Consider the following 22,312-nt stretch of genomic DNA (forward strand, 5'->3'; position numbering starts at 1 on the left):
GTTTCATTATTCTGGGACACTGGTGAACATCCCATTCACAAATGATCCTGTGTAGCAAAAGGAGTGCTAAGTCTACTTACCTACCTAAACGGATCTCTACTGTCCCTAGCATCTCTGGGGTTGGAAGGAGAGGGACTTTTGCCGCTACTCATGTTACACTTTGGTTTGTAATTCAACTGATTGCTTCAGCAGGCCTCGTGTTTCTTGCTTAGTCTGTGAACATACTACAAAACACAGAAGAAAAATCACAAGCCACTATTTGTGCTTGACATTCTCTTGATGTGAGGAAAACCTGAGAAAACTGGGCTGATCAAGAGATCAGCATTGGGTAATTCTTAACGGAGGAAGGAAATCAGCAGTAACAGTACCAGGAAAAAAAATATCAGAAAGCTTTGCAGGAGAGTTTAGAATACCAAATGAAAAAGCTTCTGTAGTTCTAATGAAATGTGGGGCTTTTTGTCTTCCCTTTTTGAAAAGGGATTGTCTGCTCTATTTTTGCAGCCTGTAATTCTGATCCTTGCAGCTCTCAGTGAGAACTGTGCTAAATTTACATTTCTTGAACATCATCCAAAATAATCCTACTCAGGAAATGAAAATATGTAGTCTGATAAAGTTGAGAACCTCATCTACATGAAAATCAAATCCTGTTGCATGTAGACAGATCACAGAAATACCGAAAAAATCCCAAATTTTCATGAATTTCCACAAGATACTTTCAACTGGGGGGAAGTTATTTTTGAAGAACTGTTCTTTCAATACACCAAATATTAACAGTGTTTCTCTATATGCTGCTTGCTGCACATAATGCTCTTGGGTGGAATGCATGAAAGCAAAGTATGTGTAGGAAGATGGACCTGTGATTAGCAGAATCTAAACTGGGCTCAAGAGAGTATTACTGAAACTCATGACCTAGCAACAGCTGTGAAATAGCTCACTTGGTGCTGTAATGTATGGGAGAGAGCATACTAATTTAGACCTTCAAGGGTCAAGATGTGGCCTATAATCAGTTGTAGTAAAAGAAGGAAAAAGAACAGATCGACCGTGTCCTGGGGTGCATCAAGCACGGCATCGCTAGTAGGTCAAGGGAGGTGATTGTCCCGCTCTACTCTGCGCTGGTGCGGCCTCACCTCGAGTACTGTGTGCAGTTCTGGGCACCACAGTATAAAAAGGACATGAAACTGTTGAAGAGTGTCCAGAGGAGGGCTACGAAGATGGTGAAAGGCCTGGAGGGGAAGACGTATGAGGAACGGCTGAGGGCACTGGGCCTGTTCAGCCTGGAGAAGAGGAGGCTGAGGGGAGACCTCATCGCAGTCTACAACTTCCTCGTAAGGGGGTGTCGAGAGGCAGGAGACCTTTTCTCCATTAACACCAGCGACAGGACCCGCGGGAACGGGGTTAAGCTGAGGCAGGGGAAGTTTAGGCTTGACATCAGGAGGGGGTTCTTCACAGAGAGAGTGGTTGCACACTGGAACGGGCTCCCCAGGGAAGTGGTCACTGCACCGAGCCTGACTGAATTTAAGAAGAGATTGGACTGTGCACTTAGTCACATGGTCTGAACTTTTGGGTAGACCTGTGCGGTGTCAAGAGTTGGACTTGATGATCCTTAAGGGTCCCTTCCAACTCAGGATATTCTATGATTCTATGATTCTATGATCTGTGTTATTATAGCACGTACCTTCTGTAATCTGAGTTTGGAAAGGTTGCATGCCTAAAGCTATTGTTCTTTGCAAATATTAGCTATTAATTTCTATTTCAGTGCAAATTAAATCAACACTAACATTCACTTTTCCACTACGCTGACATAAAAGAAGTATATCTTACGTTACTGTTAAAAGATATGCCTCTATGTCACACACCTTTCAAGAAAATTATATGGACAATTATTTCTGATACCTTGAGTATTCCTTCAGAAAAAAAATAATAAAAAGAATCATTACTTTAGTCAATCTGATGTTCTCGATTGCAATTATGAATCCTGGCACGAGAGGTTACGTGACTACCCAGTACAAATTGATGGAAGCTCCCAGAGATTCAATATATGCTTATCAGTAATGAATCTAAGCCATCTCAGATGTGAAATTAATAATGCTACAGTTACATCACACATCAAGTAAGACTGAAATTGAGACTCAAAATATCCTGATATGAAAAAAGAAACATTTTTCTATCTGAACTTTACAATTACAACAATGAAAACACTAGAAGTAGTGTACATATTGGATCATTCTGGAGCAACACATTCCAGCATTCAAACTGATGGTCATCCATATAATTAAAATTAATCATATTTGAAACTCCACTCTCAGATTAATACATGCATTAATCTATCTCCTGCACTACGGTATGGAAAAAGACTGGCATTGCAACAGCACAAGTGCAGGGCTTTTTCATTTACTTTCTCTACAAATGCTCATTAGCTGAAAGCATTCCCTTGGATGACATGGTAGCAATGCTTCTTAGCTAAGAGAACTCTATACATTGGAAATATCTCCTACCATCCCCTTGCCTTTTATATTTCCTTCTAAGGGAAAAATATTAAGACAATTGTATATGAACAGTTGATGTACAAAATCGTAGAATCATAGAATGGCTTGTGTTAGAGGGGACCTTAAAGATCATTTAATTCGAACCCCAATCTTTTGATATTTATTCACAATCCTTCTGGACTTGGACATGTGGCAGTGTTTTCAGATGACAAAACTGTCTTTTGCAACAGACAGCAATGAAGTTTCCAGCATAAGTAAGCCCAACTTTCTCTCCGATTCAGTATCTACAGGTCACAGGTTCACCGTTGAATTGGTTATATTACTGATGTCAGTTCAGCAACTGTAGTAGGATTTTAAAATAATGGCTCAGTTCAGAAAATTCCCTATGCAGTAGCTCTTCAAAGCTTAATTTGTTACCTAATTCAGAGAATATGTGAAAGGCATGTGTTAAAGCTGCTATTTCATTAGGACATCAATGCATAATGATGCCTGTGTCTCTAGTCTAGCATTAGCTGTTTAAAGTCAAGCTTGAGTCATGGTTCGGAAAAAAAAAGCTGCAGATGAAATTTCTGAATCAGAGACAGAAAACTGGTTTGGTCATTCCTACTTGAACAGCTTTGGCTTTTGAGGTGTTGGGCGGGGGTCACCCTCAACTATCTGTGGGACCCTGGAAATACCAGAGGCAAAGACTTTTGTTTTGACTCTGCAACCAGCCACATCTTTTTCATGTTTTGTTTTGATTTTGAATCTCGGTGTTTTAATCCAGACATTTGAGACCCCAGAAGAGTTTACTGCTAAGAATTACACTGCAGCTGCTCACACCACGTAGTGTTAACCAAACAGGCAACAGAGTTCTTCAGCAGCTGCACTGGCTTCTAGGTCCTCCGCTGAACATGGATGATCATATTCTTCTACCTCTGCAGTTTTTACACAGCTGATCACCAAGTACTTTGGATGGTATACAGAATAGAACAGAGGTAAATATTACAGTATAATGGAAGTTGTGAAAGTCAACAATATCCATTTCACAGACTGCTTAGTTTGCAAACTTGTACGAGAGTTGCAGCTATTTCTGTACCTCCTGGAAAGTTACCTCAGGCTGCCTGGACTGCAGAACCTGAGGTCCCTTTTCCAAATATACACAAGCTACAAGGCACAGTTGTCAACTATTGCAGGAATGCAATCTCTCAGAAAGATGACGCTGAATATAAAAGACCATGTTGCTGGACATAAAACAGCACTTCTAAACTGAACTGGCTGATGCAGCACTAATTTCATGTAATATACACCATGAAGAATTGCCAGGACCATCAATAACAACCTCCTTCCCCTGTACGGACAGGCCTTATAGACAGACCTTTACCATACAGCTAAGCTAGTGATCAGCTGCTGCTGGAATTCATGCTCATTCTTCCTAACTTCCAGCTATGAAATCCTACTGCTCCCCCAAGGTCAGTGCTGGTTCTTGCTTGACCTTCCAGGGTGAAAGCCTGACAGAAAACTAGCCACTGCAAAGAGTGGATCAGGGGTCTTTGAGGAGGGAATGGTTTACAGCACATCTCTGCTGGTGAAGATCCAATGAAAAATCAAAAAACTACTAGTAAGATAGGCATTTGACTCACTTTCTTTGGAAAACTTGCACTAAAGGACAGCACCAATGTTTCTCAGATTTTAACAAATTAAAGGTCTACGTCCTAGGGTCTCCTGATTGTAGACTCGATTATGAGAAATTGTACCTGGGTCCAAAGCATGTATATTTTGATTTTCTATCTCTTACACAGTTTTCTGCTGTTAACTTTTGCAAGACATGAGTTCCTTAAAGTCACAGATTAATTCCAGGCTGTACTGGCCTACTGCAAAGTAAAAACATACCCAGACAGAATAAATCAGTGTACATCCTTCATGTCACTTGCTAGGGAATGGAGCTCTTGCGCACAATCAAGAAGGCCCCAACAATACTTCTGCTGCCTACTGCTGAAGTTGTGCTGGAACAAGAGAAACAGTAGCCTTGAGAAAGAGCTGGCGCTGAATATCTAATGAAATATGATGCAATTAGCAAAAAGGAGTTGTTTCTCTTTTAAAGGGGTCTCTGACAGCAGAGCACAGGAGAGCAAGGCTACCATGCTCCAGCAGCAATGGAAACTGCACACAAATAGCGCAAGCTCAGTAAAGAGTTAATATGATCCAAAGCATTTCAAAGTCCAACTTAAAGAAAAAGGTATTTTTAAAAGTATTAGTTCATTTTTGTGACTATGAAGTGATTTTGCACATTTTATTTTCAAAATAATCTATAGCCATTAAGAAGGTAACTAGCTTTCCTCTTAAAATTCTTATGTTTTTGCAATTATACTTTCTATATTTTTCATATGTTTTTCTATTCAGCTTCCACTTCTTTCTATGTATAATTTCAATCTTGTCATTTCAGTTACTGTTAATTAAATACAGGCCCCGGTATTCCTACCCTTTACTAACTCCTAAAAACATGCTTTTGCGCTTACCACCTTCCCCCTCCCTTACCCCCCTTTCTCTGCTTTTCAAAATTCAGATACTTAATCTTCAGGATATGTTCTCAAATAATTTTAGGCTAAAACTTTATTTTGTCAAACAATTTCTCAGAAATCTTATACAAATGCATTCATGTGAAAAATATCTATATAGATTGCAAGATTCATTATAATTTCACGTATCTGCAATAATAAAGTTTCATCGATCTAACTAACTTCATATTAAACTAAACTGGATGGATTTCACATGCAATGACACCAGATTCTTCTGTTATGTTTAAAAGACAATGGTTGTTCACTAACTGGTACTTGTAATAATGAAGATACAATTAATTTGCTAAGAAAGACCAACCTCAGTAGAAAGAAAAGCATCTTCCTTCAGAAATACTACAATGGAAAATCAATTTTTATGAAAGTGGTGGAAAAGCTACAGCTGGAATGAATAATGCTAAATTTAAACTAGAAATCAGATTTACAATGTTTCTAGTGCTGTAGATTGATATTCATTTATCTGTACTTACATTATCTTAAACTGGGAACACAGTAACTGGGGTGTGGTTTGCTAGTTTGGTTCTACCATAGGCGGAGGTGTGTGCATTTTTCTTTTAAATTATTATTAAGCAAATAGTCATTGAATCTCTTATAATTCTTTATATTGCTATTTACAAAAAAGTCAGCTGTGGATTTTTATAAAGCAATCAGCATTGGTATAACTCTAACAGAAGTCAATGCCACCAACGTAAGCAGAAAACAATTTGGTCAAAACTTAAAATTTTACTGTAGTTGGATAAAAAATAAAAATCTGTGCATCAAAAAGTAAGTCAACTTCTAAAAAAGTCATCAAAATGTGAATACCATTCACATTTGAAAACTCTTTTTACTTAGAGATGATGTGCTTTTTTTTTGAAAAGTAACAGTAGAGGGTTTTTTTTTGTTTGTTTGTTTGTTTGTTGTGTTTAGATACTAACTAAATACCCTCTATAATTAAAAATTTTACAATTTACTTTGTCTTTATCTGTGGAAGTATCCCTAACACCTTACAAGTACATGTAATTTAGATCCATCAAGCATAAATTCTGTAGAGCAGACAAGGCAGCTAACGTATAATTTTACTTTTAAATATTTCATTTACATAATTATTCTTAAGGAATAGACTTAAACTGCAGCTTTTCAATTCTCTATAGCAGGGTAATCTTAAATTCAAAAATAAAAACAAATGTTAAGGAAAAAAGGCTGCATATGAATGATTTGGATATAGAGACCTTTTGCTACTTGATAGCTTTCCTAAGCAAGAAAACCACTTGGACAAGTTCCCAGAATAAGATCTGTCTTACTTCTAACTTGAACACTCTTGTGCAGCTTTGCTTAGTGTTTAAGTAAATACTTAAGCACAGTGGCTTAGCAAAATCAAATGAGGGATCATTCAAGTCATTTATTATTTCTGTATTTTTTGCCTGCACTAAGTGCCAAGCAGGTTCATAGGATATAATCTAAATTTGCTACCTCACAATCAAGAGATGAGGGTGTACACACAGTCACTTGCATGACCCTACTAACAACCTGGGCACTGAAAGGCTTCCAAAATTTACATATTTCCACTTGTCTGTCTGTAATTTAAACACACACAAACAGTTTGGGTCCATCTTTTGACTTCTACGAGATCTTATTTAAAATTGTTCTCAGCATCTGATAAAAAAAAAAAAAAGCATGTAATAAAATTAAGTTTAGGAGTAAATAAAGAAATATCGATTCAAAACATAGCTATGTATTTGGGCGAATCATAACGGGGCAAAATTTACCCTAAGCGGAACTTTGGTGCAATAACCTCGGGATTCACTTGTACTTCTTTGCTATGATTTTAACTGTCAGTAACCAAATAAGTGGTTTTGTATTGACAAAATACTAATGCGCAAATAAAAATCCAGACAATAGGCACAATTCCAGTCACTTACCAATCATTTCAAAGTCTCGCCCACTTCAGAAACACAGTCTGTATTACAGTTCTGCACTGGTCTATATTAAAAACTTACCTGTTACAAGCTCTTTTATTTCTGCATCAACAGATTTTCTTAGCAGTCGTAAAAGTGCAGGTATCCCACCAACGTTCTTCATTGCTATTTTGTTTTCATCAGTAGACTTTCCATAAACAAGATTTCTCAGTGCACCACAAGCATTCTTCTGAACTTCCAGGACTCTGTGATCCAAGAGATCAACCAGGTGCTTGATTCCTCCTAGCCTACATACCTGAAAAATGGAACGATGGAAACGTCAGCACCCACTGATTTCATGGATTTCACTCTATGGATTAAGAAGACTTTTATTTTTATAAGAACAGAATATTCTATTCTACATCAACATGAAATATTACTGGTAAATCTAAATAACTTAACTGTAATGCTGTAATGAAAATCTGTGAATCACTCGCACCCTTGTAGAAAAAGTTGACAGACATTTTCAATCATTTGTTGTGTTCAGAGGATTGTAACTGTCAAATTTCTGTTTTGTAGTAATCGTTTTTTTAAACTAATTTCCTATACCTCAAAATATCTTTTTAAGGGATAGCATATCTGAAGAATTGCAAAGATTTAAGTGCCAATTCTTACACTTAATCACTCAATAAATAAATTCAGTTTAAAATTAGCGTATGTGAAGTCCTATGGGCATACTTGAAGTTCTTTGTAAAATTCTACTCTATAGTAGAAAAAAACTCTTAAAACAAACAGAAATATTTATATTGTTTGCTTTAAACAGCTTAATTATATTTATTCTTTGTTTTAAAAATAAATTCTAGCAGTCTTTTGAGATCTTGTTTCTGTGTAGTGTTTTTCTTTGTTCAAAATCAATTCCAGAAGTGATAAAAGATTGAAATATTCTAGAGTTCTGTAACATTTTACTGAATTATAAACCTTTTTAAAAGAGATAGCTAAGTCGCACTACTTTTAAGATTAACATTATTTTAAAAATCAACATCCAAGGGCTACTAAAATATTTTAACTGTTCTAAAAATGAGATATTTTGCAATTATATGAGCTATTGGATTGATCTATTATAACCTGGTATTATTTTTGCACAGCACAGTAACTTTTATGCCATGCTATCCACAGAATACACCTAATGAAGCTGGCACAGAATCTCTCAATAAAACACATACCTGCTGCTGCCTTAGAAGGAAGTCACAGGCAGAAAAGAAATAGGCCATCATGCCTAACACTTTGCTAATCCAGGATGTGGTTCTGGGCTGAACAGTTACAAGAGATGTAAAACAACAGTCCTGGGGATTTTCTAGATCAGCATAAAGGTACTTTTAAAATGCTCATTTTCTGTTCTAACCTGTATACCGATTAGTCTGGCAAGCCACAAGGCCATTTGAAATATATTAATGTGTACAAGCTTTCAAGGATTTTTGGCTTTAAAAGTTCAGTCTTACTGGCCATAACACAAGGCAAATAAAGTAACTCTCAGTGAAAAGAGATTTAGCCAAATCTTGCTAATTTGATGCTATGAAAAATAGCACCTTCTCTGTTACATTCTTAGGAAATGGCATTGGAAATCAAAATGTTTAATATCTTTATCTACACTCCTAAAAGCAAACACATTGAAGAGGCTTAAAACAAAACAACAAACAAACCAACAACTGAAGTGCAAGTTGAATTGAAATCCAACAGTGTATGTGGTTTTTACCTGTCAAATCACATCAGTAGAATAAAAGAAAGAAAATGAAAGACCGGTAAGTTGTAAATTTTTTATATCTCTGTTAAAAAAAAAAAAAAGTATTTTTCAAAAGGAAACATTTATTTACACACCTGTGTATCTACTGCACACATTAAAAAACCCAAACGTACAAATCCTGGCATTCATCAATCATGCAAAGCCGCTATCGTAACCTGTACTGAAGGGCTTAACACTTGAAGTTATTCATCTGGCAAGACTTCTGTAGGTAGGAAGTCTACAGTACCATGAAAATTATCTTACCATTTATTTATCTGATACAGACTACATACAGGATACTATAAAGTATTTTTACAGTGTCATTCCCTTTTAAGGCAAATAATTCCTATTTCTATGTTACTAAGTAAGAATTAACTATAATTTTCAGTTAAATCTTCCTCAACTGCCAACACAGCAGCACATCAAACATTACCTTTACACTACACATCCATAATACAGATGCAGGTTATCAATGACACAAAAGCTGTATTATTTTTCCAATCTATACTCAAAATTTGATGAGATACAGTTTTTATGTACATCATCCAAAAATAAAACTGTAGCTGGAAAACCATTCTTAAGATTTTTATTTTACTGAGTCATTAACTATGTTGAAATATAGCAGCTGTTGCTTGTTTAAACAGGCAATTCCATTTATAAATTAAAAACCCAAACAAACAACAAAAACAGAACTCACAAAAAAGGTACATTCATGAACTAACAAACCAGTACTGAATATATTTATGGAAAAACAAATTCAGACAGATATGCATTACATGGAAGGGTAATTTATTCCTTCTATGTAGTTTCATGGTTAATTTAATTTTTTTTTTTTTTCCTCCTGATAAATAGTATTTTATGCTTACCTTCAGGTTTTAGCAATGCAAGCATTTTAATTCATTTTTCCAGGCTTTTAATACTCTTAGTTGTCTAGCAAATTAATCTGGTATTTACCACAGCAATAAAGAAATAAATTTAAATAATTAACAAATACGCAAAGTTAATGCAGTCTTCAAGTAATGCTTTACTGAACTTTGCAATAAAGCAATTATGATTCTTTCCTACTGCAAATACTCTCCTCCTGGCCTCTTCTTTGAAAGGGAACTTCTTGTCAACTGCAGCTTCCCTATTGCCGCAGATACCATCATGCTTTTAAAACATGCCATCCACCATCTGAACCCAGGATACAGCTTCTTAAGAGACTGAGAGCCACCTCATCAGGAAATGATAATAAAAACCTCATTTGCCAAAAACACACAAATATTATTCTGTACTATCATAGCCAGACAATTGTCCTATCATAGAATTGTTCTGTCATAGAATTGTAAGAATTTCTAACAGCTGATTAATTCAAAGCAAGTAACAGTGACAATAAATGAACCCTCCCTATTTGAAAAAGGTTAATTTTCTTTTTCAAAATTCCACACTCTAAATGGAAGACAGGCAACATTTACAGCTGTCTCTCTGACTGATGTAATACATTGTCTTTCCAAATCAGAAAAATAATGTTTTTTTTGGATAAGGCTTTAGGAGCTTGAATATATGGTACCACACACCTATCATACCTGATATCTTAAATATTTCCAGTGCTAAGGAGGACAAGACACTTTCATACATAATAAAAAAGTTAACATCGCACAGTTTAAAATTTGGCATATTGCTTTTGTTTTGTGCACTTTTGAAAAGAAATATTAAAGCAGACATTTCATATTTTTTCATGATTCAATTTCATAACAAAATCGATTTTTCATAATGCAGAATGAAAAGAAAAAGTGAAGAAACACAAGATCTCATATAGATGAACATACACAGATAATAATCCAAGAATTCCGAAATGAGCAGTCCTATCTCTTAAAAATAGCAAGAGTACCTATAAATCTGCCTACATCTGCTGATCATTGTGATCTTCACCAGAAGATCAAAACCACCATCTTTTAATCCACCCTTCAGTAACAGTGAGTAATGCTAAGTTAGCTTCTTGTAAAAGTTGCACCAGCATTTTATTGACATAAATAATATTTATAATTAAAATAGCAGATAACACCCACATATGATATGAATGAAAAAGCAAACTCCTTCAGATAAATAGCTCATAGCTGCTCTGCAAAAAAAGCAGCTCGTGAAATGCAAGTAGTTTCTGGAAATTTCAACACTCAAATGTGTCCTTCCTTCACACCACATTGACATAAATACTATCCTCTGCATATTTCTAGGGTTGGATTTGTTTTCTTTGCTTGACGGTTCACTCATTCTCTGTGATTCCTTAAGTTATCTTGATCAAAAACAGTGGAAGGCCTTCAAGACTTCTTTTTCTTCAATCTCCAGCCATCAACAGGTTACATGAACACAGGCTTCCAGAACTGTCCTATGCACTTCTTCAAGACTATACAACTTGAATGTTAAACAATTTCACGTAACTTCCATCACACACATCTATGCACTTCAATGCAAACATACATCTAGTATAAACAGAAACACAAAAAATCCAGAATGTCATGGTATGATGAAAATACAAAAACAGAGATGAGAGGTTTAGTTGCTCTTATAGCTTTAGTTCCCCCAGAAACAGAAACACACTCAGTACAGTACCTCTGTTTTTACTTTGTTATCTCCGAAGCACAGGTGCTGAAGGTAGGCGGCTGCATTCGCCTGAACCGATGGGAACTGGTGTTGAAGCATGTGAATGACTTCAGGCAGTTCTGGATCTCGCCAAGCAAACTCCCTTCATTAGGTGAACATATTCAAGGGAAGACATTTGTTGTAAATGTATGCGTATTTACTAAGTGGAATTACTAGAGCATCATAAGTGTTTTACAATTTGTTTTTGTTCTGGAGTATTGGGGACAGGAAGAAAAACAGGTATATTGGAATAGCTATGTCAGATCAACTTTTAATCTTCTTATTGGAAAATGACACTTTATATTCTATGTTCTTCAATTACTTTACTCATTGACAACACAAATACACACACCAAAATCATACTAACTCAAACCCTGCAACCTACATGAATCTCCCAAAACTTAAATATATAGTGCAACTGATACACATTTAACAATGCTGTTCAAGGGCATTTCTTCCACACAGCATTTTTTCTCTGAATGTTCAATGTTCTTCCTAGTCTCAAGCCAATTATACTTGAACGAAAGCTGTGCAGTGTCAAAAGTTCATCAGGTACAAAAAACTTGAAAAATTTGAGTTACTTAACGACTGTAAGTTTAAAATAATTTTCATCAAACCTCCTTCCTTAAACACTGTGATTTTGTGTACTCATATTCTGGAAAACCCATTAAACATATCCATGCCCAATTCTCAGATTTAGAAAAAAAGCCATTAATGTTTGTTGTGCCATTTTCTTTCTGTAAAGGAAGGTTAAGAAGTATAGTAGTATTTATATATATACAGTGGTGTTCCAAAAAGGGTATTCAGATAGCTATTCAAAGGCTAAAGTTAGCCTGGCATGATGGGTCTCCCTAGAATTCAATCACCAGTAAAGAAAAGTTCAGTTAGGGGTTTCCTTTGAACTGCTCAACAACTTACGGGTTTATTTCTCCCTACTAATGATAGAATTGAATAATTCAGTTGAAAGGGACCTATAAAGATCATCCAGTCTATCTGCCTGACCACTTCAAGGTTAGCAAAAATAAAAGCACGGTACTGAAGGCATCATCTAAATGCCTCTTGAACACTGGCATGGGGCATCAACAAACAGACACTAGGAAGCCTGTTCCTTCTCAGTAATGACTGGAAGACCTTATGGAAAACTACCTTTCTTAAAAAAACAACAGTAGCTTTCAGAATGCTCTCTGACTCTTATTCTAGAGCAATGCTTTCCAAAGCCTGGTCTCAGGATATAACACAGTAACTTAACTTCTGCAATGGTATGACATGCAAATTAGAGACTGAAACAGATTAAGGTACATCTATTCCACTGTGAAATCAAAAGACAAAGTGTATAAACAGTAAAAACTGAGTCAATTTCTTAAAAGTTCCTTGTTATGAATAGGAACCATCTCTATTGTAAAGTAGCTTTTAGAGTAGCTTTTTGTAAGCCATGCCAAAAGAAGTCTGGCATGCAGCTGCTTGCAGCTAGCAGATCTAAATTAGAGGTAAGACCATAGAATCACAGAATGGCTCGGGTTGGAAGGGACCTTAAGGTTCCAACCTCTAGTTCCAACCCCTCCCTCTACATTGGGCAGGGATGCCACCCGCTAGATCAGGTTACCCAGGGTCTCATCTGGTCTTGAACACCTCCAGGGATGGGGCAAACACAACCTCTCCAGGCAACCTGTGCCAATGCCTCACCACCCTCTGAGTGAAGAATTTCCTCCTAACCTCTAATCTAAATCTCCCCTCTTTTAGTTTAAAACCATTCCCCCTTGTCCTGTCATTATCTGATTGAGTAAGAGTCGCTCTCCATCTTTTTTTTAAGTCCCCTTTAAGTACTGAAAGTTTGCAGTGAGGTCACCCCTGAGCCTTCTTTTCTCCAGGCCGAACAGCCCCAGCTCTCTCAGCTTTTCTTCAGACTGAAGGAGACTGAAGGAAAGTGCCAAACTGGAAAAATACTGAACTACGTTATAAGCTTTCTGTAACCCAAGAAAACAAAAGAAAACAAAAGATTTCATTTTTAGTCTGACTATAGCTAATAGCTGTCTCTTTGCAAAGTTGATCTGTTGTCCTAAGTTTCTGTCTGAAAGACTCCTGAGAGATCACTGTAGTCCATATCCACGTAGTCCATGTACGAGGTGTTCTGCATTCAGTTGTCTCTAAAAACCACCAGCATGCATAATGCTCCTTCATGACTAGGGAGGGTACAGAGCTGCCTCAATGAACTGGCCATCTGAGGACAGACTGGAATTTCTAGCAATCGCCCATACTGAAGACAAACATAGTACCATAAATCCCTCCAGGTTTGCACAGACTAGATTTTGATATTCCCATGTTAAAATATAAGATTTTAATGAATGGAGTGTCTAATGAATTGTAGTGATAATATTACATTTGTCACATGCCCATGCTGTGTACATACATTTACAATTTCAAACCAGTAACTACATTAAAAATAAGAATGTGTATTCGCTTTGCAAAGTGGTACATTATATAACGTTTTTAAACTTACATTAGTTTGAAATGTAAGCAGGCTGCTCTTGAAAAATTCATTTAAATAAATTAGGTACTTACTTTCCAATTTTCACAACCTGGCATTTTCCCATTCCCACAAAAAGAAAGCTTATTACAGTATTACAAGTGGCTCTGTAAAGTTACAGAAAATATTTGGAATAATACAGTCAATTCTCATCAAATTTGTAAGTACTTTTTATAAGAACTCTTGAATGAAAATAAACACGGAAGAAAACTGCACAAAAGTCACTCTTCTTGCTGTAACAAAGTAGAATGACTTATTACTTTGGCTATTCAACAAAATCGTTACATCTAAATAAGTCATGACCATTTAAACATTGTAAAACTGAAATATGGACAACAAAGGTGCCATATTTACTTAAGGAATGTATTATAAATTATTGTATTAAAGCACAAATGGACTTGCCTGGGGTCTTTCTGAATGCTGTCTATGGATGGAGATCGTGTGGTCCCATCATCAGCGGGCGTTGCATGCTGCAGCCTGTTATAACTGGACTCTGACAGTCGATACTGCATTGACCTGTAGGGTTCCGCATAGGTAGCTGTTGTGTTCAGAGCATAGTTATTTCTTTGGTATGTGAGTGTGCTACGCTGACTGGATGATCTTTGCAGATTTCCAACTCCTAGTATAAAATCAGTATTAAAACAAACTAGGTAACAAACGTCTGTTGAAGAGAAGAGACAGTATGTGTTTAAAAGTATAAGGAAAAAAATCAGTCTAAAAAAGGTGTACAGTGCTCAGTGTTAAAAGCTGCCATCAGATGTAAGAGAATAATTACTCAACGTCCCAGGGAAGACAGAGAGGCTGGTTGCAGAAATAAAAGTTTGGTGAAACCTGGCTTATGCCCCAGCTTGCCTGAGTACTGAAAGAAAGAAATGCATCTTGTGCCATTAAGGAGAAATTAGGATGCAAAATGTTTTCAAGGTGCATAATAAAATTTAATTACCAACAGTAACTTCAACTTGCCAACAGTACTAAAAATAAAAAGGAAAAAGAATTAAACAAAAAATTATATAGTTTGTATTAGATCTTACTTTTCCCAACTACACACACATTTTCCCTGAAAAAAACTAGTAAGTGATGATTTCAAAGTATTAAGATGGTGGTTTCAAAAACAGGAACATGTATCTTCCTGACTTAGCAGAGCTGTTGTGGTAGCTTCTGTTCTTCCAAAGTAACTGATATTAGGTAGACAAGTAAACAGAGAATTCAAGTTTCTAGTTATATTTCCTTACTGGCACAGATGGACAAACGTAATTTTTATACTGTAGGTTGTAGAAAAGAAAGTAGCATAATTGCAAAAGCTGTTCATCATCCTCATAGCCTTTTGTTGGATGCTCTCTGATAGTTTTATGTCTTTCTTACATTGTGGCACCCATAACAGCACACAGTACTCAAGGTGAGGCCACAGAAATGCAAAGCTGAGCGAAACAATCACTTCCCTCAACCGGCTATGAATGCTGTGTTTGATGCACCCCACTTCTCTAAATATTTCCAGGGAGCTGCTTAGTTTTATCAGTCCATTATTTCCAGAATTTTTAGAAATTACTCCAGTACACAAATCATTAATCAACTATTTCTCTTTACAGAAATCAGTTCTAATACTAATCTAATGCCTATGCACTTCAAAATATATCAGTAGGAATTCTACCAAACATTAGAGGAATATTTCAGTTTCACTTATATTTTCATATGTAGTATTTTAACATTATCCTCTGCTAGAAAGTAGGGCAAAAACAGTATTTTTACTGAGAAAGATGCAGTAGGTAGTGCAGGTGTGCAAGCTATCATGCTGTACTGATGAATTAAATGACAAAGCATGAGCTCAAATGGTAAGAGAACTGATGCATAGAGAATGCAAAAGGAATCAAAAACAATTTGTCATGAAATACTCTTTGCTTGGATGTACCTGTGTGCATGATAACAAAAAATCTTTTGAACCTGACCTTACACTGACATGTACCCCAAGTATTTCTTGAAAACATCACAAAAGTTTTTTAATTCCTACTGGTTATTTTAAGTCCTTCAAACTTCATTTCTATCTCTATTGATTTATAGTATATAGTTTCTCATTTTCAATTGGAACTACATTTCTCCTTTATGCCACAGGTCCTAGAGAAGCTCCACTACAAAATCAAGCACGACTTTGGTACACAGCCCATGGAAGAGCTTTCTAAGCCCTTTACCTACCTGACCCTGTCCGATATAACGCTGACTGGGATCCCTGGTGGAGCTCAATTGTTCCATGATTTGGACTACGGTACACAGGACTGTAGTAAGTTCTGCCTTCATATATGGGGGTGATGTGCAAATCAGGAGATATAGCTGATCGTAACTCTTGTCCTAGTTGACTGTGTTGACTAGCATATGAACTCCTCAGGCCTGAAACCAAGAAGAGGTAAATATGTACATGACCCATATCATTAAAAATAATAAACCAGCAACGGTTGTATCTTTCTTATTTTAGCCAAAAAAAGTGTATAACAGAGTTACAAAGATTTCTTCCTCAAACTTCTTTCCATTGTTAAATGATCCATACTGAAAGGTTCACTAACAAAGCTGCATTCCCTTGATAAAAGGTTTTCTCCATAATATGATGACTTTAAGTTTTCCAACTCATTCCTTCTGGTAGCATTTACAGTTAAAAGTCTAAAACATCAAATAAAAGCTAAGTCAGCACACGCATTCACAGAATTAACACTGACAAGGTAAATTGTGAATCTGACAGAAATCCAGTTGTGAAAGTGGGTACAAGTGAGGTCGTAATCTTGAAAATGAAATAATATATAGCAGTAAGAACAAAAGCCTTCTTGGTAGTGGCAGCAGAGACTTAAGCAGGTGGAGAAATGTCTTTTTATAAAAGTTTAAATAGATCATGATACGTATTATCTATGTATATGTGTACACACACACACAGACAGTTCTGCAGCAACTATATGAAACTTTTTTTTCACCTTGTTTTTTAGCTGTCTATCTTGAGTTCCACTTGTCTTACCTCTGCTGCATTTAACTTAATTTCCTCAGCAGTGGACTTCCTGCTACAGCTTTTGCCGTGCTAGATCCATCCTCTCCTCCAGCTTATGTAGCAGGGAAGAGTTTTGGATAAACTAAAGGCTGCAACATTAATAACCTTTCCCCTGGATCCCAATTTCCTCTAAGAAAAGAGTTCAAATATAAGGTTAAGATTTCAGATGTTGTCTTAAACTGTTCTCCTGAAGAAACACAGTAAGTAATTTATACCAGGAAAAAAAAAGTTTTTTATAACAATAAGGGATGCTTACTTGGTTTGTGACATACAGCACACTAAAGTCATACCACTGCAACTTTCCTGTAGCAAATGGCTACAAAATAAGATGCTAAGCTTTACTTCCACAGTTACTGATTACTTTCCTAATACTAAAGATACATTAAACGTAAAACATCTGTTTCTGAATCACTGATGTACCCCAGTAACTTTTTTTTCCCTAAACTATATCAGTTCACTTGTTTAGGCAAAATAATATTCTCGAACACTGATATTTGTAAAGTACCTTAAAAATATTTTAAGAGTACAGGTTTGCTGTTACATCACAAATTATGCAGTCCACTGGACTGCATCAATATTAACTACTAAATTGTCATTTATGTCAAACTGATATTTTCCCTTTAGTAAACTGGTAGATTATTAAGCCTTGCAAATGGAAGCTGGGGAGAATACACTTTATTCCCTTTGCTGGGAAATAAGAATATTTTGGGTTTGTGTGAAGTATAATAGTTTAGAAGAAAAAACAGACATTGCAGTCTCTGCTCAAGAGAACGTGCAGTCCTAACTGCAAGATCACCTTTGTCTGTGCTTCTTTAGGTGAAGGTCAGAACAAACACAGCAACACACACAGAACTTAAAACATCTAGTAACTGCATCTTATTAAGACCTGCCTCTCAAATGAATATATTCTAACTTTTAGGACTTTATTTTAAGACAATATTACAATGGTTACCCTATGTTGTTACCCTCAAAGTTAACATACTTTGAGATAACTTAGAATTATTACATAAAAAGACTAAAATTCAATAGTACTACGTTACCTATTTTAGCAAACTCATAGACATAAAACTAGTCCCAGCCTAGTATCTTTTACTGTGTGTATAATCTGCACATACATGTAAATATACTTTATCTTCAAATTACTGAAATGCTCCTGTTTGGAAGACTCGGAATTTCACTTAGCCACATAAACCTTAAAACATACAATTTAATTTAATGTATGGCTAGCAATCTAGTAATTGGAGGGAAAGGTGGTATTCACTGTGAACTTATGGTATTGATACATAGCGTTTGACATTCATATTTACGAAATCCACCACAATTACGTTCTACTGCTACATTTCATCCTTGAAACTACTACCACATTACTGGCTTTCTACAGTGTTTTAGGTATGTAACAAGTTTTAAACTGAGTCTTTACCTTTTTACTAACCTGTAAGGCTATCTGGACGTGGAGGGACCATTCTCTCATATATATCATACTGCTGTCCAAATTGTTCAATGTCATGCATCGTTCTTTGCAGTGTTGTTCCCAAATGCTGTGGAACCGCAGTCATGCCAGAACGCTTTGGGGAAGAAGATCCCAGTTGGGTTTGTGATGGAGAAGCGACTCTGGTTTGTACATCAGCAAGTGCAAGAGGAGAACCAACTCTCGCTGATGTTTGGTATTGAGAAGTCCCGCCATTGGGATTTGCCGTCTGTCTAGATGTCATAGAACCAATCCGTCGCACTGCTACTGGGGAAGCAGGTCTCTGTGCAGCATAGGGGGATGCTGCCCGCTGTACTGGCAGAGTAGTGGATGAATATGCATGAGAAGTAAGGGATCTTTGCTCAGCAACTGATGGAGAACCATACCCACTACCCAGAGATGTTCGCAGCGACCCCCTTGAAGGGGAAACACCTGTGCTGACCACATAAGAGGGAGACTGTGCTCTGGATGGGACTGAACTGACACGTCTCATGGCTCGGTTGGTAGCAATATTTGCTGAAGGCTGTTGAAAAACAAAACCAAAACATTGATCAGTTTTTATCACATAGTAGATAATTTTCTCCTGTAGAACAGGGAAAGCAATAAGAAATATACACAAAATAACAATATATACCAGCAGCTGAAGAATAGCTTTTATCCTTAAAGTCATTCCTTCAAGTCCCCCTGAAAATAACTTTTTTTCTAGACAGAATTTCTTCACATACGAAAGAAATTCCTCATTCCTATTTGTCTATGTTAATATGTACTAATGCTTTCTTTCCTCACCATTCTAATAAAAAGTTACTATTTTGAAAATTCAGAAATAGTATTAAATTTTAGTATAAGCTAATAAAGCTTATTCAATAACTGTCTTAATATCATTCTGATTAATGAAAAAGGAGGGGAAAAAGGCTAGAAACAGTACAAGGTACAGGAACACAAATACCATCTTTCTTTAAGCACCACGTTCGCATATTGGCAAAATTTATAAGATTTTCACAAGCATCACAACTGAAACAATCATGAGTGATGCTTTGCTGATCCCATACATCAACAGTATACTCTGCACTCTGAAGTTTTCAGAAGTTTTTTTTTTTTTTTAACCTCAGCTGCAAGCCATTTCCACTTTCTAATCAGTGAAGGTGTTTAGGCAAAAAAGGTCCAGCTATCCATTTATTGTCTTTAAAACTGTGTTATATACACAGGCAAAATAGACAAAAAATAAGGTGTAGTATTTCAAGTGTACCTGGACTGAAGTCTGCCCTTCAGCTCGTGAGCTTCTCACCAAATGGTTATTAGTGGTTCCGATAAGGGAATGCTGTTGTCTGTTTTCTGATTTGTTCAAGTTTTGGCTGTTATGGAAACTGCTTACTTCCTGGTAACCACTGTCAGAATAAGAATTCATTTGTGTTGAACTTCTCGAGTTACCTACAGACCCTGTAGATATGAAGCCAACGTAAGAATAAAAGTACTGCATAACAGTAGGAAAATAAAATAGTACAGAACATTGCTATTTGTTGCATTATTAATTATATTACATTTTGATACAGTCAATATAGAAATGTATTCTAATATTTAAAATGCATACAACAGACCCTCACTTTCATGGAGAGATGTCTGTTCCGGTGAGTAAAGGTTCCCTTGTACTGGCTCTGTCGTAACGTGATAGGCATTGGTATGAACGCTCTCTGACACTGGGGGTTTGTTTACACTGGTGGCCGGAGGATCTGAAATAATACATTAGGATGATAAATGCACTACTTCACATGCAATTCTCCTGCAAAATCAATAATTCTCACACACGCTACCAAAGATATTACTTCCAATGCAAATACAGTCTACTGGTAGACTGTAGGTCCCATCTACCAAACTAAAAGAACTTTCATATTCGTGTCTGAGAACCTTGTTTCATGAAATTTTGATATAGCTCTACAATTCTCAGTGTTTAGATGTGCTTTCCAACTTATTTTAATTAAAATGTAATTGGCTATCTAGTAAATACACTTTGCAGAGTAGAAACATTATGGAACAGAGAATATTTGTCACTTGTCACCTATTATCTTGAGAACTTCGTAAGCAAAAGTTTGAGTTGAATTCCAATCTTATTTTTGTATCAGCAAAAGAAGTTGCTGCAAATGTTACGAATTCTTTATTTCATGTGTTACTATCTGAATGCTCACTTTTTTTAACCACTCTTACGCTAACATTAGATACAAGAATATTAGCTGAAATTTACAGATAACAAAGGAAAGCCTCATAAGAGAAGGCAAAGGAGACATCACAGCAGTATTATGAAGAAAGGAAAAAGTTGTACAGTCTAGAACATTGCGGTGGTACAAATACAGACCCAGTACAAATATAAGGGCAAAGATGAGGAGACCAAAGAGCAAACTGAATCAAAGTTATATTGACAGAAATATTCAATTGTTATTCAACTGTCATGATACACTTACACTGATGAAGAAGAGATGCAGTAGGAAATATGGATTACATCTGGAACACCAAATATGTAAATTCTTACTGAAGAAATACATGAATGCAACTAGATGAGAAACCAAAAATAACATGGAAAGAAGCAATGGTCTAGTAAAAACTTCTGCAAATGTTTCACGTCAAAAGTACTGAGCTGTAGACAGTGAAACCCGTTAAGTGCTCTTTGAAAATGAATATAACAGCATGTTACAAAACCAGGAGTGTGCAGACCTGATGCTAGTGATAGAGGAGGAAAATTGGAAAGTGGGCTGAAAAATTCTATGAAATCGCTAATGAAAACTCTCTACCTGATATAAAATCTAGTTGCACTCATGAAAAACAAACAAAACAAAACAACAACAAAAAACAAAGCAACAACAAAAAAAATGCAGAAAAACACAGATAAGCTATTAGAAATTCTTTATTACAACTGTTATACAGTATGCTTCAAATGGATTTCCAAAATATAGACAGGGTATTCCTACCTAAGAAGCCAAAAAAGAAATACTCTGAATTTTACCAATAGCTGGTAATAATAGCCGTACACGAAATGCTGGTGTCTCAATATTTGTGCAGTAATTGAACTCCCATACTAAAAATGTTACTTGTTAGTTGGTATTACAATGAATGCTTGAACACTGTTCAAATATCAGATTTAAAAAATAAAGTAAAATCAATGCATCTTACAAATACAGGCAGCCAGCATGCTTAATTGGGACTAGCACATTCTTAGGTCAAAACCATCTAGTTTAATTTGACACTAAATCAATTAACTGCTATAGGAGTATTATGACCAAATTTAATTACGACTTAATAAGTGTTATTACATTCATTAATTTCATCAAAAGTGTCCCTAGAAATGATATGGAGAACCAACACTGAAATAACTCTTCACAGCTCTTGCTACAGTAACTCGGTAACAGATCGTGACGGACATCAGTGGGTATTACGACATGTTCTTTAGACTAAAAGACTTGCAGGGACTGGTAGTAATTTAAATTACTTTATAATTATCTTCAACTTCAATATTTTAATCTTCAGTCTTTTTCATTTAAGTAACACAAGGCTCTGTTATTTTGCTTACTGGCTATTACATAATATAAAATCAATTTCAAACCGACAAATAACCAATGTGCGGACAAACACATAGGAAGAATAAAGTTCAATTGTTCGATGCCACACAGATGTTTCTAAGACAGAGATCTAAACTGAAATCTCACTTCCATCACACATTTGCCACCAAGCAAATGCTTTCACAGTGCTAAAAAATAAAGATTGTTCAGACTTTCTAACAAAAGCAAGAAAGCACAATAAAATGACTTGTTTTTCTCTCTCTCTGCTACTATAAATCATGAGGAGAATGCCCTGAATAAAATAATAGCCTTTTTATAAATGCCTACTGATCTAATATTCTATTTATAAGCATCTGCGAAACAACATCATGTTATATTTCTGTTAAAAATTCTGTATACTTCTGTTGATGCTCTTTCAAGCTAAGGTCACATCACA

General features: G+C 36.0%; 1 protein-coding gene across 9 annotated transcripts in view; it reads right to left on the reverse strand.

Annotated features, from left to right (window-relative positions):
* PKP4 (plakophilin 4) overlaps positions 1-22,312 on the reverse strand; it is a 91,031-nt gene that overhangs the window by 18,192 nt on the left and 50,527 nt on the right. For 4 of the 9 annotated variants that reach the window (XM_068686874.1, XM_068686876.1, XM_068686877.1 and 1 more), the window contains 7 exons: positions 19,927-20,058; positions 19,578-19,768; positions 18,296-18,854; positions 16,029-16,220; positions 14,244-14,460; positions 11,288-11,420; positions 7,021-7,234 (listed from right to left, as the gene is read on the reverse strand). In XM_068686874.1, the coding sequence (XP_068542975.1) occupies positions 7,021-7,234; positions 11,288-11,420; positions 14,244-14,460; positions 16,029-16,220; positions 18,296-18,854; positions 19,578-19,768; positions 19,927-20,058 (1,638 nt within the window). Of the gene's footprint in view, positions 1-7,020; positions 7,235-11,287; positions 11,421-14,239; positions 14,461-16,028; positions 16,221-18,295; positions 18,855-19,577; positions 19,769-19,926; positions 20,059-22,312 lie in introns of all 9 variants that reach the window. The other 5 variants (XM_068686870.1, XM_068686871.1, XM_068686872.1 and 2 more) reach the window with 5 other exon arrangements.

This window comes from Anas acuta, chromosome 6 (assembly GCF_963932015.1).
Source record: "Anas acuta chromosome 6, bAnaAcu1.1, whole genome shotgun sequence".
Taxonomy (NCBI): Eukaryota; Metazoa; Chordata; class Aves; order Anseriformes; family Anatidae; genus Anas; species Anas acuta.